Source organism: Sinohyriopsis cumingii, chromosome 6 (genome assembly GCF_028554795.1).
Source record: "Sinohyriopsis cumingii isolate HCF-2022 chromosome 6, ASM2855479v2, whole genome shotgun sequence".
Taxonomy (NCBI): domain Eukaryota; kingdom Metazoa; phylum Mollusca; class Bivalvia; order Unionida; family Unionidae; genus Sinohyriopsis; species Sinohyriopsis cumingii.
The window spans coordinates 30133860-30155915 of record NC_142966.1 but is presented as its reverse complement, the minus strand read 5'-3'; the positions used below and the strand labels follow the sequence as shown (position 1 = coordinate 30155915).

At 32.8% G+C, this 22056-nt stretch overlaps 1 protein-coding gene across 1 annotated transcript in view; it reads left to right on the top strand.

The window, feature by feature from the left end:
* The window catches only part of LOC149796569 (tyrosine-protein phosphatase Lar-like), an 89254-nt gene that overhangs the window by 44173 nt on the left and 23025 nt on the right, over window positions 1–22056 (top strand). Inside the window, exons 2-8 of the mRNA XM_089960629.1 lie at window positions 2217–2447; window positions 2937–3131; window positions 9075–9215; window positions 12061–12201; window positions 14141–14281; window positions 19612–19752; window positions 20211–20334. Coding sequence (XP_089816755.1) covers window positions 2217–2447; window positions 2937–3131; window positions 9075–9215; window positions 12061–12201; window positions 14141–14281; window positions 19612–19752; window positions 20211–20334 — 1114 coding nt within the window. The remainder of the gene's footprint in view (window positions 1–2216; window positions 2448–2936; window positions 3132–9074; window positions 9216–12060; window positions 12202–14140; window positions 14282–19611; window positions 19753–20210; window positions 20335–22056) is intronic.

Genomic DNA, 22056 nt, shown 5'->3' with positions numbered 1-22056 from the left:
ATCCACGGCATTACACGCGAGGATTATGCAGGAGGCTAAGCATTGTGGGCTGTTGATTTCACTCCAGACCAAGGCAGCGACAAAGGACATTTCCACCCGATAAAATCCGGCCCGATTCGTTTGGAACTACAGTTAGCAGAAGCTATATCCCACAAGGTGAACGTTTTCTTATATACTCAATTCAACAATACGATATAAATCAACAGTTTAAGGGAAGGCATTGTAGATTATTCAAAGCTATTGAAGACTCATATCCTTCTTTGAATGGTGTAGAATCTATGGAAATGGAAGCAGAACCCCAAGACAAAGACGAAGAGGAAGTGGTCGTCATGTCCAGATGGCCAGAACAAGAACAACATTTAGTCTCCTGTTTACCAAATACCTGGCGGATACAATTAGGAAAAGATTGTTTAAATGTCAAAAAAACATTCATCCCGTCAAATTCAACATGATAAATGTCTAGCAATGAGTCAAGAATAAAACTTGGACGAGTATCTGAACGACGCTTGGGGTCTTATCTCAGAAGAAGCAGTGTTACATCAGTGGTGTAAAGACTTGCGTGATCATTCATCTCCTCCGTTGATTGATGTAGAGATCCATCACATTGAAGCTCTCTTGGCTCAGAATGCTGAGACGAAGCGATGAAACAGTTACCTGTCAGAGATTTTCAAGCAAAAAGTCAGGAATTGAATGGTGACTTTTCATTACCTATGAAAAAAAAAAAATGCAAGGAAAACCTAACGAAACAAAAATATATACATAGGAACTTTATTACATTTTGAAAGACAGTTCGTAAACCTCATCTTGGAATCCTGTCGTGTGTGCTAAAGATGAAGTGTCTCGTTTTGTAGTGTATATTTTGAATTGCACATCGGTGGCTGAAATTTCAATATCATATGTCAAGAATATCTAATTCACACGTTGTATGGAACTGTTTGTGATGAAAGTTCCATTTCATTTGGCGAGTATTAAGATTTCATATGTTGAATTTTCAGAGCAACGAGAAACAGCCTCCTTGTTTAAATATAACGCGGTCCGTTCACGAGAGCGACATCTGGCGAAGACATTCATAGTAATTCTCGACCTGTGAATGGTAACTTTCAAACTGCAAATGCATGAAATGTAATGGCGCCTAAGAATTGAATACACGAATGATTTATTTTAATACTCGACATTATTTTGAATTGTTAAAGTGGATATTGGGTACTGTTACATTTAACACCAACACATCATTTCACCATTTAAAAATAACAAATTTGAAAAGCACATTAAAATATCCAATCACAGCTGTGTAATGCAACATAAACAATATAAACCCTGAAAATAAGAAACGGAACGTTTAGCACAATAAATGTGATTCAACATGTTAAATGGAAACTCTCGACATATGACATTAAAATTAGTGATTGTAAACATTATACAAAAGAAAAGTCCGTTATGTGTAATTATCAAAACTTCTAATTATAACAAGGATTTTAACTTGTTAAGATCTGGAACCTTCCAGGATGAAAATTTCATTTGGCAATAGTTATTTGTAAAAAAGGCTAATTGTGACCTGGGGTAATGAAGAAGACTATATAATCTTGTTACTTGGAAAATAAAAATTATTCGTAGTTTAAGATCTGAGCAGAATCAGTGGGATTGTTGTTGTGCCCAGTTTTTCATTTGGGTCGGACTTTATTCAAATTAAATTCAATTGATTCTTCCCTTGAAATATGAAGTGATAAAAATGACATTCTTGAAAGAGAGACTTGGATTCATAGTGAAATTTATATAAGGATATATTCGTGAATTGTATTATTGTGAGTCAACGAAAGACTGTTGGCACATCACTACGACACAGGCCACCACAGGCACATAAACACTTCCACCTTTAGATTTATTTTCGAATATCACTAAAGTTTATTCAGAACTTTTAATATTAGGACCTGTCTCAAAAATTCCATGATTATTTGGGATTTAATTCTCAATAGAATAGGTTCCTTTTTAACCTTTTCACTTTGTATTCTAAGGAAATAATTTGTTTTCGAATTTTACAAAACCTTTATATTCCCATTCTTTTCCATTACTATTTCCATTACTTATTTTAAGACCATCAAGTCGTAATAGTATGTATGTATGTATGTATGTATGTATGTATGTATGTATGTATGTATGTATGTATGCATGCATTTTCGCTTCAATTGTACGAATAACGAGTTATGTTGTTTGTTTAGGTTTCAATTTCGCTGTCAATAAATCTACTTATCAGTCGTCAGTATTGACCTGGAACAATTTCAACTGGACGGCTGATAAGGCTGTAGATGGTAATATGGATATAACAAATCCTGAGGTATCCATGACCTGTAGTGCAACAGAAAGTCGTTTGGACAATCATACATGGGAGGTGGATATTGGCTTCCTGGTTATTGTAAAGACCATCATGGTTTATGAAAGAAGTGATGTTTGTAAGTTTCCTTCGTTATTAGAATGCAGATGCATCTTCTCTCCTTTAAATGACTATTTTAACAGAGCTTTAGCAACCATAATATTAAGCCCTAAAACTAAGTCGAGGGTAAGAAAGGTACCGACATTCATGTCGTAGTTTTACATACCCTAATTTGTCCTATTGAATGGGTAATATCATAATTCCAATACATCTTTACCAATGTGTATGTATCAATAAATATATTTACAACATAATAAATGAAGATAACAAACAGTGAAGCAAGATATATACACTCTTTGTGCAGACGTGGATATGCATGTTCCTTGTATCATGCAGGATTCCACCGTCTGAAAGACCTGTCTAAAATATATGCATAATCAGTGAGAAAATGTGATTGTTCAAAACATTTGCATATAACTCAACGTTGCCTATGTTTATACGTAACCATATAAATTGAAAAAAAGAAAACATTTGAATAATTATTATAAAAGGACTATTTCTACTTTAGATGATCAACTTTCCGGTTTTAAAGTATTCATCGGCAATGCTACGAAGCCATGGACTGCGAATCAGCCATTAGTAGAAGAAGAGCCAGTCAAGAATCCACACACATTTAGAGTTAATGATTCTTTAGCCCAGTTTGTATCAGTGATACGACAAAACGTGAACATTCTTACTATTTGTGAGGTCGTGGTCGATGGTGGTAGGTGTATTGTCATAGATATGTACAATATTCTATCTTTATTCATAATGGAATTACAGTACACGTAATGCGTTGTATTCCGCTCGTCGTTGTTCGAATAATCCATTTCAATGAAACTAATTTATTCAATGTAGATGTGATTTAATTTGCTATTTTGCATTCCTCTACAAAAGAGGTTTGCATTTTTTCTTGCAACATTTAGTCATTTTGTTTTCTCAGATTATGAGCAGAACAAATCAGGTTGCCTTGACCCAATAACGTGACACGATAGATACAAAAGTAAATTTAAAGAAGTAACACTAATGACAAGCTAGAAATTAGGTATTCGGTTAGCTAGAAAACAGTTATCACTTTCTGTTTCTTCTGGGTCCAGCATCACATCAGAAATTAGGTATTTGGTTAGCTAGAAAACAATTTCTTGCGTCCAGCATCACATCAGATACAAGCGGGGTAAACAGAGGCTACATTTTATTAAAACTTAGTCATTAGTTGAAACGCGAAACACCAAAGCTTAACAATCATACACATTGAAGGTACATTTCAGTGTATAATGTTTGCCAAACATTGATGCCCGTAACGTATTGATACGAATCTAGGTCATAAATTAAGTATCAGAAATAAGCGAAATCAACAATTTAAGTAAAATGAACTAGTTATTTATTTGTCTACAGTCCAAAATAATCCCAAGTGTCTTATCACAAGTCCAACATTAAATAATAGTTCAAGAATTTCAATAGTGTTGATTGTTCTGATGTGCCACACTAATGCAATACATAATGACTCCGAACGAGTTCACAATACTTCAAAAGTAATGCGAGCATACAAAGGCAGTAATTCCATGAGTAATTTAAATAAAGAACTCCTCTCGAATTATATCTCATTACGGCCATACACTCTGATAACAAACGGATTCCAGGGAATGAATTAATGAGTTATTTGTTTTTCAAGTCCCTGTTTATAAATATTTTCACTTGATGTCGATGTGAGCCATTCCAGTGGAAAACTTCAATTTATTCGTAAACAAGCCGGGCCAAAAATGTTCCGAACACAAATGTTGTGCCAGCATCACTCTTCTCTTCATTTTGAATGCTCTTATGTTTTGTTTATGAGGGAAAAATATTACTTTTTTGACCGAACCTCTTTTCTTATATCTGAGGTGGCTTAAGATGGTGAGCATTAATACATCGAGGTATCAAAAGAATCGTAATGTACCATTTGTTTTAAAGGACGTGTTAAAAAACAATGATGCAAACTGAATATTGTTGAATTGATTTAGAAAGTACGTTGAGAATTACCTCATCCTCGAAAGCAAATTAATGGAACGTGTCATAGAATCTCAGTTTGAATTTATTTTTTAAAGTTCCAAATTCTGTTTAGAGTTAAAATCCATGTACTACACATTCTTGATAAATATCGACTATCCTTCCATAGTTAAAAATGTTTGTTACATATTTCCTTGTCAGAACTCGGATATTTTATTCACGAGGAACATGACTACATCTAATAAGCTCTCTTTTATGCTGTTCAGACTTTATAAAAGAATTTTTGGACAATTAAAGTATCATATCGTCTGAACTTGTAAAATGCAATTTCAAAGTGTCGTGCACTTTCTGAAATATACAATTGGTATTTCTGCACTTGTCTTCTGATATTTATTTTCATTATTACGATAATACATTGACATACGGGCTCGAAATTTGAAAGTGACAATGCATATTCGTAAATTCACACAGTAAGAATTTGAATTTAGCATTTAATGGAAATAATGCATGCTTGCTATCTCTACAGAAGAGGTTAGAAAATAATTGGGCAATAATATCAATTTCTAATCATACGTTTCAAGGGAAATTGCGTATGTGCGCCTGTTAGTGAGAGACACACATCGCGAGAGAGATTTATCGGATTCACTCGGGACAACCTTACAAGAAAAGCAAAAACAACTGCAAAAACATACACATAGTAATTTTACATTGAATTATGTACACAATAAGGAGTGACAAGAAGGAGATAGTATATACATATATTATAGTCGTCTTTGGCAAAGTGAATAATCCTATAACTGAGGAAAAGATAAATAAACATACGCAGCCAACATTTAAATATTGAGACAATAATAGAAATGCATTTCTTTTTTTCAAACTATAATATTCGCTGTTTTGAAGTTAGTGTCATATAGGGTAGTAGGGACTTGTGCGGGGGGAATGGGAGAAGGTTTTTGTTCATTTATCATAGATTTTGATTAAAATAGTTTCTAATTACCAGTATATACTTTGCATACTGATCTTTCGTTTAGTCTCCATCGGATATGTTCTCTTATGTCCCATCAAATTGTTTTAATGATACATTTCATGGTGCTACAAACAGTTACAAAACAAAGGCGTGAACAACTTAAAATAAAACTAAATGTTGCATCGAAAGCTGCGATAATGGAAACTATATCGTTCTCAACGCAAACATTTTTCGACTCGGATTATATTTTGTATTTACTTCTTAGAAGATGAAGTCTCATGATATTCACACACACACAAAAAAAACACGTTCACACGCACACACACACAACACCCCCATATATATATATATATATATTTATATCTATATATATATATATCTATATCTATATCTATATATATATATATATATATATATATATATATATATATATATATATATATATATATATATATATATATATATATATGTCTGCATATAGATCTATATGGTCCTTGAAACCTAACTCAATACAACATCATTTTCTTGATTCTGATGCTATAATTGAAATTTTAAGAGCCTGTTTCCGGAGAGGTACATCAGATGAATGTTGTTATATCATTGGACAGGCAGTTTATTATTACCATTTGGTCACGTATTGATACACATTAGTCGATATATGTAAACCTTGAAATACCTGTGATTGAAAAAACTCTTTCTTAGAGTGTCAAAAAGGAACATTTGGCGATGGATGCAATGGAACTTGTGGGCACTGTCTTAAGGGCAACGATAGTTGTAATAGTACAACCGGACATTGTAGAGAGGGATGTGAGACAGGATGGATTGGTATAACGTGTAAAGGTATGTCTTATTTAACTAAAACTTTTCTAAGTTATTTCTTATTACCGGTGGTTCCAGCATTCCAGCATATTAAAAGAAAATAACATGGGGAACTTACTTTCAAGATAATTTTGGTGAAAAATAAAATTATCAAACATTTTTACGTCTTTATTGTGAAATAGATTTCTTCACAAACTGATTAATGCACAGTTTTTTGTATTTTTAATTACAAGCTGAAAGGTGCTTAAAGGAGTTCTGCCTTGGTGGTTCTTAGAATAAAATGTACCCGAGGCACTATTTAAAAGTATCCCAGTTTAAAGTGAATATTCTTAACAGAATACCGGGAAGGAGACGCGAATAAATGGAATTATTTTAAGCAATGCAGGTCATCTTTGACAAAATACATTGAATGCTACGACATTTTAGGAGTTATATACTATGGTATGGTAACAACAACGATTTCATGGATCCACAATTCTCTATGCGAATGAAGCATTGAAACTACCATTTCATGTCTTAATAAATCAACTAATTTAATCTATTAGGTGTCATTGTTTAACTTGATTATATTTATAATGGACTACAGGAAGTATATCGTTTATTTGATGAGGCAAACTAAATAATCTGATGCATGCACGAAGATGAGAATTGATCATGGTTGACAGAAGTTACGAAAGAAAGAAAACCCATACCTGCATCATCTACAATGGTTACACCTGAAATTAATGTAAAAGGCTCTAATTATTTGCGCTATTAAAACAGTGCAGTTTGATGGTAATCGTAAAGTACGATAAGGAGGGGTATATAACTTACACTATGCTCCAAACCATTTATGACATCTACATTATTTTCCAAAATAACTGATTATAGTTTCTTATCTATTGAAATTGTTATTATAAGCTCTATTAGATGATTGTTCAAAATGTGGTAAGATTAAAACAACTAGTGACAACTATCTGATCTGAAAAATTGTTCTGTTATAATGTAATAAAGGAACAAACACACACACACATACACACACACACACGTATATATATATATATATATATATATATATATATATATATATATATATATATATATATATATATATATATATATATATATATATATATATATATATATATATATATATATCAAATACAGGTCTGCACATATATATATATGGTCCTTAAAACCTAACTCTATTACAACATCATTTTCTTGATTATAATGCTATAACTGAAATTGAAGAGCCTGGTTCCGGAGAGGTACATCAGTTGAATGTTGTTATATCATTGGTCAGGCCGTTTATTATGACCATTTGGTCACGTATTGATACACATTAGTTGATATATGCAATACTTGAAAGAACTGTTATAGAAAAACTCTTTTTCTTAGAGTGTCAGAAAGGAAAATTTGGCCATGGATGCAATGGAACTTGTGGGCACTGTCTTAACGGCAACGATAGTTGTAATAGTACAACCGGACATTGTAGAGAGGGATGTGAAAGAGGATGGATTGGTATAACGTGTAAAGGTATGTCTTCTTTGACTAAAGCTTTTCTAAGTTATTTCTAATTACCGGTGGTTCCAGCATTCTAGTATATTAAAAGAAAATAAGATGGGGAACCTACTTTCAAGATTATTTTGGTGAAAAATAAAATTATCAAACATTATTACGTCTTTATTGTAAAATAGATTTCTCCACAAACTGATTAGTGCTCAGTTCTTTGTATGTTTTGGTTACAAGCTAAAAGGTGCTTAAAGGAGTTCTGCCTTGATGGTTCTTAGATGAAAATGTTTAAAGGAATTCAGCCTTGGTGTTTCTTAGAAGAAAATGTACTCGATGCACTATTTAAAAGTAGATCAGTTTAAAGTGAATGTTCTTAATAGAATAGTGGGAAGAAGACGCGAATAAATGGAATTTTTTTAAGCAATGCACGCCATCTTTGACAAAAAAACATTGAATGCTACGACATTTTAGGAATTATATACTATGGTATGGTAACAACAACGATTTCATTGATCCATAAAGCTCTACGCGAATGAAGAATTGAAAAGACCATTTGATGTCTTAATGAATCAAATAATTTCATCTACAAGGTGTCATTGTTTAGCTTGATTCTATTTTAAATGAACTACAGGAAGTATATCGTTTATTTGATGAGGCAAACTAAAACTATCTAATGCATGCAAAAAGATGAGAATTGATCATGGTTGCCAGAAGTTACGAAAGAAAGAATATCCATACCTGTGTCATTGACTATGATTACACCTGAAATTGATGTAAAAGTCTCTTATTATTTGCGCTGTTAAAGCAAGTGCAGTTCGATGGTAATCGTAAAGCACGATAAGGAGGAGTATATAACTTACACTATGCTCCAAACCATTATGACATCTGCATTATTTTCCAAAAGAACTGATTATAGTTTCTTATCTATTGGAATTGTTATTATAAGCTTTATTAGATGACTGTTCAAAATGTGGTAAGATTAAAACAACTTGTGACAACTATCTGATCTGAAAAATTGTTCTGTTAGAATGTGATAAAGGAACACACCCCCACCCCCCACCCCCATATATATATATATATATATATATATATATATATATATATATATATATATATATATATATATATATATATATATATATATATATATATATAGAATCAAATACAGGTGTGCATATAGTTGTATATGGTCATTAAAACCTAACTCGATACAACATCATGTTCTTGATTATGATGCTATAACTGAATTTTAAGAGCCTGTTTCGGGAGAGGTACATCAGTTGAATGTTGTTATATCATTGGACAGGCAGTTTATTATTACCATTTGGTCACGTATTGATACACATTAGTCGATATATGTAAACCTTGAAATACTTGTGATAGAAAAACTCTTTTTCTTAGAGTGTCAGAAAGGAACATTTGGCGATGGATGCAATGGAACTTGTGGGCACTGTCTTAACGGCAACGATAGTTGTAATAGCACAACCGGACATTGTAAAGAGGGATGTGAGAGAGGATGGAGTGGTATAACGTGTAACGAGGGTATGTCTAATTTAACTAAAGCTTTCCTAAGTTATTTCTAATTACCGGTGGTTCCACATTCTAGTATATTAAAAGAAAATAACATGGAGAACCTACTTTCAAGATAATTTTGGTGAAAAATAAAATTATCAGACATTTTTACGTCTTTATTGTAAAATAGATTTCTCCACAAACTGATTAGTGCACAGTTTTTTGTATTTTTTTATTACAAGCTAAAAGGTTCCTAAAGGTGTTCTGCCTTGATGGTTCTTAAATGAAAATGTTTAAAGGAATTCAGCCTTGGTGGTTTTTAGAGGAAAATGTACCCGAGGCACTATCTAAAAGTAGCTCAGTTTAAAGTGAATGTTCTTAATAGAATAGTTGGAAGAAGACACGAATAAACGGAATTATTTTAAGCAATGCGCGCCATCTTTGTCAAAACACATTGAATGATTCGACATTTCAGGAATTATATACCGTGGTATGGTAACAACAAGGATTGCATTGATCCATAAAGCTCTATGCAAATGAAACATTGAAAAGGCCATTTGATGTCTTAATATTTGCTCTAATTTCATCTATAAGGTTTAACTTGATTATATTTGAAATGAACTTAAGGAAGTATATTGTTTATTTGATGAGGCGAAGTAAAATAATCTGATGCTTAAACGACGATGAGAATTGATCATGATTGCCAGAAATTACGAAAGAACGAAAATCCATACCTATGTCATTGACAGTAATCACACCTGAAAATAGTGTTAGAGTCTCTGATTATTTGCGCTGTTAAAAAAGTGCATTTCGATGGTAATCGTAAAGCACAATAAGGTGAGGTATATAAATTACACTATGCTCCAAACCATTTATGACAGATGCATTCTTTTCCAAAAGAACTGATTATAGTTTCTTATCTACTGGAATTGTTATTATAAGTTTTATTAGATGATTGTTCAAAATGTAGTAAGATTAAAAGAACGTGTGACAACTATCTGATCTGAAAAATTGTTCTGTTATAATGTGACAAAGGAACACACACACACACACACACACACACACACACACACACACTCACACACACACACACACACACACACACACACACACACACATATATATATATATATATATATATATATATATATATATATATATATATATATATATATATATATATATATATATATATATATATATATATATATATATATATTTATTTATATATCGAATCAAATACAGGTTTGTATATAGATGTATATGGTCCTTGAAACCTAACTCGATATAACATGATGTTCTTGATTATGATGTTATAACTGAAATTGAAGAGCCTGTTTCGGGAGAGGTACATCAATTAAATGTTGTTATATCATTGGACAAGCAGTTTATTATTACCATTTGGTCATGTATTGATACACATTAGCCGATATATGTAAACCTTGATATACCTGTGATAGAAAAACTCTTTTTCTTAGTGTGTCAGAAAGGAACATTTGGCGATGGATGCAGTGGAACATGTGGGCACTGTCTTAACGGCAACGATAGTTGTAATAGTACAACCGGACATTGTAGAGAGGGATGTGAGAGAGGATGGATTGATATAACGTGTAAAGGTATGTCTTATTTAACTAAAGCTTTTCTAAATTATTTCTAATTACCGGTGGTTCCAGCATTCTGGTATATTAAAAGAAAATAACATGGGGAACCTACTTTCAAGATTATTTTGGTGAAAAATAAAATTATCAAACATTATTACGTCTTTATTGTAAAATAGATTTCTCCACAAACTGATTAGAGCACAGTTTTTTGTATTTTTTAATTACAAGCTAATAGGCGCTTAAAGGAGTTCTGTCTTGGTGGTTCTTAGATGAAAATGTTTAAAGGAATTCAGCCTTGGTGGATCTTAGAAGACAAAAAACCCGAGGCACTATTTAAAAGTAGCTCAGTTTAAAGTGAATGTTCTTAATAGAATAGTGGGAAGAAGACGCGAATAAATGGAATTGTTTTGAGCAATGCAAAAAACATTGAATGCTACGACATTTTAGGAATTATATACTATGGTATGGTAACAACAACGATTTCATTGATCCATAAAGCTCTACGCGAATGAAGAATTGAAAAGACCATTTAATGTCTTAATGAATCAATTAATTTCATCTATAAGGTGTCATTGTTTAACTTGATTATATTTATAATGAACTACAGGAAGTATCGTTTATTTGATGAGGCAAACTAAAACAATCTAATGCATGCACGAATATGAGAATTGATCATGGTTGCCAGAAGTTACAAAAGAAAGAAAATTCATACCTGTGTCATTGACAATGATTAGACCTGAAATTGATGTAAAAGTCTGTAATTATTTGTACTGTTAAAAAATTGCAGTTCGATGGTAATCGTAAAAGCACGATAAGGAGGGGTATATAACTTACACTATGCTCCAAACCATTTATGACAGCTACATTATTTTCCAAAAGAACTGATTATAGTTTCTTATCTATTGGAATTGTTATTATAAGCTGTATTAGGTGATTGTTCAAAATGTAGTAAGATTAAAACAACTTGTGACAACTATCTGATGTGAAAATTTGTTCTGTTAGAATGTGATAAAGGAACAGACACACACGAATCATATACAGGTGTGCATATAGTCGTATATGGTCCTTGAAATCTAACTCGATACAGCATCATTTTCTTGATTATGATGCTATAACTGAAATTGAAGAGCCTGTTTTCGGAGAGGTAGATGAGTTGAATGTTGTTATATCATTGGACAGGCAGTTTGTTATTACCATTTGGTCACGTATTGATACACATTAGTCGATATATGTAAACCTTGAAATACTTGTGATAGAAAAACTCTTTTTCTTAGAGTGTCAGAAAGGAACATTTGGCGATGGATGCAATGGAACATGTGGGAACTGTCTTAACGGCAACGATAGTTGTAATAGTACAACCGGACATTGTAGAGAGGGATGTGAGAGAGGATGGAGTGGTATAACGTGTAACGAGGGTATGTCTTATTTAACTAAAGCTTTCCTAAGTTATTTCTAATTACCGGTGGTTCCAGCATTCTAGCATATTAAAAGAAAATAACACGGGGAACCTACTTTCAAGATAATTTTGGTGAAAAATAAAATTATCAAACATTTTCACGTCTTTGTTGTAAAGTAGATTTCTCCACAAACTGATTAGTGCACATTTTTTTGTATTGTTTAATTACAAGCTAAAAGGTGCTTAAAGGAGTTCTGCCTTGGTGGTTCTTGGATGAAAATGTTTAAAGGAGTTCAGCCTTGGTGGTTTTTAGAAGAAAATGTACCCCAGGCACTATTTAAAAGTAGCTCAGTTTAAAGTGAATGTTCTTAATAGAATAGTGGGAAGAAGACGCGAATAAATGGAATTATTTTAAGCATTGCACGCCATCTTTGACAAAAAACAGTGAATGCTACGACATTTTAGGATTTATATACTATGGTATGGTAACAACCAGCTAATTTCATTTATAAGTTGTCATTGTTTAACTTGATTATATTTAAAATGAACTACAGGAAGTATATCGTTTATTTGATGAGGCAAACTAAAACAATCTAAAACATGCACAAATATGAGAATTAAAAGGAAGCGCATACCTGTGTCATTGACAATGATTACACCTGAAATTGATGTAAAAGTTTCTAATTATTTGCGCTGTTAAAAAAGTGAAGTTCGATGGTAATCGTAAAGCACGATAAGAATACGTACATAACTTACACTATGCTCCAAACCATTTATGACAGATGCATTCTTTTACTAAAGAACTGATTATAGTTTGTTATATATTGGAATTGTTATTATAAGCTTTATTGGATCATTGTTCAAAATGTGGTAATGTTAAAACAATTTGTGACAACTATCTGATGTGAAAAATTGTTCTGTTAGAATGTAATAAAGGAACATACGGCTATTGATGCAACAAAATATGTGTCATGTGTTTAACCATCAATAACAGTTGTTAAACATCAGACGATCTATACCAATATGACGGTGAAGCTGTGTGAACAAGCATTCCAATCTGCAGCTGCAGCTATACTTTGAAACAAGCTTTCCTTTTTGCTAGTTTGATCTTGATCCCAGAATTAATTGTCCTGGAACATGTCGCCTTTGTATTGGTGTCACGTTTATGTGAAAATCATTCGTTAAATATCGTAAAACGTCACGCTATATATGTAAGGGAATTCTTATATAAATAAGCATAAATGAAGTGTCTCATCGGTATATTTCAGGAAATATGAGTTAATATTTTAGTTATGTGTAACTTTAGCTGGTTCTCGTGTTACGTTTCAGAACTTTTAATAGATATTGAAAGGCTTTATGATGATTTGAATATGTTCAATGACCTTTGTTTTCATAAATTATGTTTATTATTTTGGAAAAGATTTCTAATTTTAATAGGTTTGTCTCATAAAACATTCATTTAAATGAAAATTATAAGGAATGTTATATAGTGATAATAACGCTGATTGTTTTTAATATTCACCATATGTTCTTGATATGCAATAAAACTTCATACTACTGTCTACAGTTTTTCCGATGAGAAAGAAGAAGATAGAAATCTTCGGAAAATTCAAATAGGTGCAATCTGGGACCACAATTTACTTCTGTAGGAGGAATAGCTTGCTTCATTTTTCCTCTACAGAAGGAACAATCCCAAACGTTAAAATGAGCTAAGATGCATAGTCAAAGATTGCTTTCCATACAAAGTGTTAAGCAGGATTGCTTTGCAAATTAATACAGGTAACATAATCTAGTGAATATATTATCTCTGTAAAGTTGCGTTTAACAAAGTGTCTGGATTTTCAGAATTTAATTTTCTTTCCGCGAGAAAATACAAAACTGTTATCAAAAAGTATAATGGCCATATAGCCTTTCATTCATTGTGACTATCCTAAAATTTTCTACCGTATTTTTGTTAGGTTGCAAGATAGGAGCATACGGCTACGGATGTAATGAAACATGTGGCATGTGTTTTAGCGGCAACAACAGCTGCCCTGGGATTGACGGACAGTGCAAGCTCGGATGTGAAGCTGGATGGCAGGGAGGAATTTGTAAACAGGGTATGTCACATAACATCGAGAAATGGAATTGTAATTTCGAGCAATCTGTAAGATATCAGTACTAAAGTATCATATGTACGTACTACTATTATATCTTTTGCAACGTGATATTTAGATATTGTTAACAAAGGCAATGAGTTTCCGGAATGTAAACATTTGCTTTTGTCCGCAAGAAACTGTTCCACGTGGATGGGAAGATATACTGTTCCTGGAACCTTTGTATCAAGGGAAATATTAAAAGTGTGTTTATCCTAAAATGCTGTGAAATATATTGTTTCCTCTAAGGATGAGATACAGGAGCATACCGTGTACTACATATGATGTAGGAGCAGTCTGATTCCACAGCCGTATACTCCCATACAGTATCCTAAATGGAAACAAATATGTGACATCATTTTTAGATAATAAAATTTTTAATAAACCATGTGGCACGTGTTTTAGGGGCAACAACAGCTGTTCAACGATTGATAAAGAATGCGAGGTCAGTTGTGAAGGTGGATGACTGCGCAGAACTTGTAAACCGGGTATGTGACATTCCATCGGAAAATACAGCTGTAATCTCAAACATTCTGTGAGTTGTCATATTCAAAGCAAATCTGTACATCATACAAGTATATTTGCCGGTATGCATTACCTTTGTGAAGGTAAAATTTCCACAAGAACATACTCTACAGGGATGGGAAGGAAAAATACTTATATAGCGTTCCTTTGAAAAAAGTAAGAATGGTTGTTGTTGTTGTTGTTGTTGTTGTGTTTAACGCCATATTTCAGCACACAATAGGCTATGCATGGCGGCCAGTATTAATGGTGGAGGAAGAACCCAGGAAAACACCAGGAAGAACCATCGACCCACGAGAAGCTACTGGTAAGCTTTCTCACATACCCACATTAACCGAATCTTTGGCTCGAACCCACGCAGACAGAGGTGAGATGGCAGTGATCCGTAACGGAGACCGCTTTAGACCACTCGGTCGCTCGCTCTGCAATTGACGGAAAATGCAAGGTCGGTTGTGAAGCTAGATGACAGGGAGGAGCTTGTAAGCAGGGTATGTCACATTAAAATTGGAAAATGCAGATATAATCACAACCAAATTGTAAGTTGTCAAAATCATAATAGATATAAACATAAGACGTGTACATCGCCTAGAATACATCACATTTGGACAGCCACTTTTAGCAAAACTTTGGAATGTTCAGAATGCAAGTAGTTTTCTTGTGCACAGATGATACTTTGCTTGGATGAGTAATTTGAATACCAAGAACAATATTATTTCAAAGATAATTAAAAGATTAAGTGAATCCTAAAATGCTATTTTGCATTTTGTCTTTTTTGCATGCCAGAAAGGAACATATGAGTACAAATGCAACAGTACCTGTGGCATTTGTTTAAATAGTAATAACAGCTGTTCAACGACTAACGGAGAGTGCATTTTCGGTTGTAAAGCTGGATGGCGGAAAGAAACTTGCATACAGAGCATATGATATTCTATTGTGAAAATGTATATATCATCTCGAACAAAATGAGCTTGTATCTAACAAATGTAACGCCGAAGTAAAATAATCGTGAGAAATGTTTCTGTATTTTTGTAATAAGAGGATGCACATTTTTAATTTTGCATTTGTAAATTAAGTTTGATATAACGGACGACGGGATGTTCAGTATATTTCAGTAAATGATAATGTATGTCATTATGCTCAAATTATTTGGCAAACGTTTCCTGATGATGTTCTGCTATGTGCCTTTGCCGTGATATATATCACTGAATTCGTCTTTGATTGGATGTCATTATAGTATACTATTTGTTATAATGCTAATGATACTAATAATTTAAGGGAAATCTTAATGATTTTTTTCTTGTCGCAGAAATGAATAAATACAATAAAATAAAGGGAATTATTTCATACTGTAACGAGAGAGGTTTGATTTAATATGAATTGCGCATAATGAGAACATGAAATAGTTCGGTTGCAATTGTTCGTGAAAGGTGTAAGAAAATTGATGCGGAAGATCTCAAAATGCGAAATTCGAACTTCAAGCAACGAAAGCACAATCTAAAATGAAAGATGCTTGTAACGTTTCTCGTATAAATTGGATAATACTATATGCAAATATTTACCACCTGTTTATAAGAGCACCGATTTTGATGTTTGAAACTCGCTTTGATGCATAATTGTTCTGATCATACTGTAGTTTCATTATAATTTCCTTTTAGTACGCACAATACTAGATCCAAGTTTCAACAGTTGTTGGATTTAAATATATATTTATTCTGCAAGACCAGTTTCGATTGCAATTTCCATGTGACTAAAAAGCACACAGTCACAAGGAAAAAAGAAGTGCATACCTGTTCTGAAAGCTTCTTTGTTTTCCTGTTTTCTAAGAATGAGAAAGGGGAATATGAGGTTTTACGTAAGAAACATTTTGTTATCTGTTTAAAAGGTGTCATTATTCGTTGGTTGTGCAACAGTCGGGCAGCGCATGGACGGTTGTGAAGCTGGATGGTGGGGAGGAACATGTAAACTTATGTAGTCAGTATTCTAAGGCAAAACAATATAATGAGCAACAAGCTGGACTTTGTCATTCGTTTGACATTTTATTCTTCGACATGCATTTGTCTTCGCACATTCAAGCTAGAATTAATCGTAATTTTAAATTATAGTAGGCCCACTCTGTGCAATATTATAATCTAGGTGTCTAAGTAATTTAAGTCAGTTATTTTATGATGTTGATTTCAGTAAAACTGAGCTGATCTACCAAAAGATGTAGGTAATTCTGATCAATTTAAGACGTGTTACGTTGAGGGTTACAATTAAGTGAAAGCTAAAGGTTTGCTTATCAATTAAATGCGGCAAAATCATCACTTGAGCACTACTTCGCTACACCAAATTATATCCTAGCAAAATGTGTTTTTTGTCGTGCAAGAAGGTTTTGAATTGAATATATGGATTAAAGAGGATTGAAACAGTGTGAGCTTTCGTTTATGTAAGTGTTCTAAATATTCAGCTGACAATATAAAGTCTTTTGCATGCTTCGTGCTAGCCCAAATTCTTTGTGATAAAGTTATTCGATCGAAGAACCCTTAGAAAATAGACAACAATATAACAGTATATCAGATCGTCTGAAGGGACTATGATCTATCAATTATACCCTCAGTTCGTATCAACAAAATGACAACTTTAGGGATTCTCTATAGGCAATGCAGTTAAATTCTTTGAATATTCATGAAGTAAATCACGTCAGATATATTTATTGAAATTGAACATATAAGAGTGTGGTCCATGGCAATAACATTTTGAAAAGAACCGGAAGAAATATCAATGTGACTATGGGATCATCATATTATTTACGAACCATATTTATTTCTTGTGAAACAAAATTGAATATATTTATTCTCTGATGTAAACGCACCCTGAATACCTGATATTATGCATTGAATATAGGATTTAATGCCAGACTAAATATCCATGAAAAGTATATTATTGGGTAATATATTAAAAAGAAAACATAAGACGAGATTCTTTTCATAATGCTTTCTTGTCGTTAATTTTCGGATTGTTATGTATATTTAATTTACATTTATTGTTAGTATGTTTATTTTGTTTTCATTATGTGCTATGGGTAATTGTATTTTGGACTTGATCGTGTTAATCATCAAGTTATTTTTGTATCTGATCTGACTCATTGACTTTGGTTTTGTAGTTGTTACAAACTTATGGTCACAAATTAAGTAACAGAGAAAAAAAAGCCAACAAAGTTTGTAAAAGTTAAAAACTCCAATTTATTTATCAAAGATATAATGAAAAAGCATGAGGAACTTCCAGTAGTATGAGGTGAGTCGAAACTAATCCTTATAAAGGTCTATAAAAGTCGTAAATGAATGAAAAGTTCCTTATAAATTTCAAAACCGGAAATCTTCTGGTCCTCCAACTTCCCTGATATTGTCAAGATGGCGTTGTCCAGAATTTCTTAGAAAAACTTATAACAGTTCAAAAATTAAAAATCGTGCAACCAATGAGCACTATCTATTTCCACTGAACAGTGCAAAAAAACCCAATTTTACCTCTTATCTACGTACAGCATAACATACGTCTGCAGACATCACAAAAAGAACACAAGAAATGTGAATGACTTCAAAGTCGGAATGAATATGATTGCTCAGTTCTCTCTTTATATATACAATCTATTGTAACTGTATTCAACAATAGACCTCACTTGAAAGACAACACCAGTCCTTTTGCGTCGATTTTTCATATTCATATGACCTATTCCAACCAATAGGAAGTTACTGAATCATTCTAGAAACGTCGAAACCCAATCTGCCACTGAGAAATTAAGCCATGTGCGCCATCAAGTGTTATTATTACGATTATTATTAATAAGTATCAACACATAAGTAAGCATATATTTATAGATCCTATCATATCACGTATAAAAACTTAACTAAAGATATTATGTACGATTTATAGCCATGAAGAAACATTTTTAAAATGTAATAAAATCATGTATCAGGAATTACAAAAAATATAGATACACATAACATAGTAAACATGTTTATCTCAATCTCAGTCAAGAACTTTGGAAATTATGTAAATGAAATGCCGGTTCTACCCGATGTTTATTACTTTTTATATTATAATTTTCGAAATGGAATTCTAATTAAAACTAAGATTTCATCTTGTAACATTTGAAATGTTCCAGAAGGAAACTTTGCATCAGGAAATATAAAAAATGATAAATGAGGTCAAGAAGAGGACTATATAATATTGATTTTCCTGAAATTAATTATTCTTGCTGTAAGGTCTCAGTAGAATCGGCTGTATTATTGTTGTACCCAGTTACGCATTTGGGATGGAATTCCTTTAATTCAAATTATTGGTCCCTGGAAAATGAAAGTGCTCGACAGTAGCATTTCTGCCAAAAAAGACTGGACTTTATAGGAAATTTCAAATAAGGATACATTCTTGGATTGTATTATTGTGATAAAACAAAACCTGTCGGCACATCAACACTACATGGGCCACAACAGGCACAGTAACACTTCCAGGGTTGGATGTAATTTGGATTTCCACTAAAGATCATTACCAATTAAGACTTTTTTGTAATTCTAAGATTATTTAGGATTTAGTTCGCAATACCGTAATTTTCCTTTTTTTCCATTTCATTCTGTATTCTAAGGAAATAAATTATGTGTCGAAGCTTACAAAGCTTGTTGCTTCTCGCTGTCTTCTATTATTTATTTGAAGACCAGAGAGTCATAATAGTAAAATGAAAAAAGGAACCCATAAGATGCGATTGATTTTATAACGCTATTTGCTGTTCATTTTCTTAGAATGCGAAAAAGGGACATTTGGCTATGGATGCAATGAAACCTGTGGTAAGTGTAAGCACGGCGCTGACAGTTGTTCAACCATAAACGGAACGTGCATAAATGGCTGTCAAGATGGATGGAAAGATGAGAAATGTACACAAGGTATGCCATGTCACATTGAATCTGCTTTTAACACTTTCCATTCACTGACCAAATGTTAACAATTATGTAATATGTAATTCATCTCCAAATCATCAATGACATCTTTCCATGAGAATTACTAGTGTCAGAGCGTGTTTTGTAGGTCTCATATATGTGATAGCGATGTAGTTTATATGTTTTGTACAATATATATCATGGCGATGAAGTTTATGTGTCATAACGATCTAGGTTATATATATCTAGACACTGTTGATTACATTTATAAAGGCGATGTAGGTGATATATGCTACGATAATTCCACAGGGTATTATTGGAACGGTGATACAATACAGTGTTCAGCTTTCCCAAACAACAATATTTATAATATATTTGTCACATAAATAATATTTTCTTGAAGTATGTTATATGCTGATGCAAATTGTAATTGCTTTTTTCTGGAATTTTCATTTTATTCTCAGAAATAAGTGTGTCACCCCCTCCGTCAGACAATGGTATCATAATCGATGCTGTTGTTCCTGTTGTGTTCGTGATCATAGTTTTAATCATCGTCCTTGTCGTTTTGAGAGTGAGGAGAAGACGAAGGTAATAATTTAAGTAATATGCCAATATGAATAAATACATCTTGCATAACTGTTACGACTCTGTGTTCGTAACTAAGCAACATAAAAATACATTTAGTAAAATTTTAAAGATAATTTTATTCTGTAAGTTATAAATTGAAAATTTATTAGAAACTTACAGTAAATAATATAATAGTGTCCCGAATGCAATCCGGAGCTCACTTAAATCAACATACGTTTTAAATGATTGTTTGCAATTTTGATCTGAATGAACTGGTACACTCTTAAGTATGGCCTTTAATTTAGCGAACTCCTCTAGTTAATTTTCAGACCAATGAAACGTACTTAATAAAGTCAGCAATGATGGAAATATATGGGAAACATATGCGATAATATTCAGCCATACTTAAAAAACGCACTAGATGCATTTAACTGAAGGGCACTAGGAATTCAGAAATTCACTTTTACAGTTTTAATTTCACCATGTCCTATAATATGGTCTAAATATAACTCAAGCATGTGAAAACTGACTTTCATTTGAAATAATTGTCAAATTTGCATGAAACTGAATTGATCAAAGAAATTCCGATTGATTTTCCAATGATCTATCTAAGTTTTGTTGTAGCTGGTGATTGATAAACGTGTCACAATGATATGGATGCTTTCATGTTCATTATAAGCTGGAATGTTGACGAAGAACTTTCCTTATCATGCGGCAACACTTTATATTGATAAAGTCCATCTGGATTTTCAAATGCCAATTTGTTATTTTTCGATCTTTCCGTGAGTGGAACGTTTAAAAAATCCTTTCAAAAGGTCATGCTTTTGACATAGTTTGCATTTGTAAGTGCAGTCCCTGATTCGTGGTATTGGAAATGAATCCATTTCGGTGACACTGATAAATTCAGAATGGTTTCTCAATGATCTGTCCGGGTTTTGTTTTAGATGATGACGTCATTGATGTACATATCACATTTATATGGAACAGATGTTATCATGTTTATTCTACGCTGGAATGTTGACGAAGAACGATTTGTATTATGCGGCATCACTTTATATTGATAAAGTCCATCTGGATTTTCAAATGCCAAAATTTCTTTGGATCTATCTGTTAGTGAAATTTTCAAAAATCGTTTGGAAAAGTCAAGCTTGTGGCATGTTTTATATTTTTCAGTGCAGTCCCTGATTCTTGGTATTGGAAATGAATCCGTTTCGGTGACACTGTTCACTTTTAAAATGAATATACATGTAAAAGGTATTATCTGGTTTCGGCACAAGAATACAGGGCGGACTTCAGTTACTTTTGTTTGGTTCAATGCAATCACTCTCCAGCAAATACTGAGATTCTTTTTTCCAAATATTTCTACTTGGGAGGATTAATTAAGTAATGATGCTGCTTCACTGGTGTAGATCCTACAGTTTCAACGTCAGTGGTAGATTGTATTTGTTCGTATGAGAACATCTGGAAACACGCGGTCATATTCACATCACAGTTGTTTTAATTCACTCTTTTTGTGGCTGACAATGCAGATGATTCTTTTATCGATTGTACAATATGTCTGAATTCCGAAGATTGACTATACAAAAGTCACTAAAGACAGATTGCATTCCATCCTTTAAATGCTCACTTTCTGAGACAGATACAACTACAATGGTTGAAAGATTAACACGGCTACCTCTACCAAGACGCTCCTTTAAATTATTTATGTGGCAAAGTTGTTTCTGTTTCATCCTCCATGGAGTA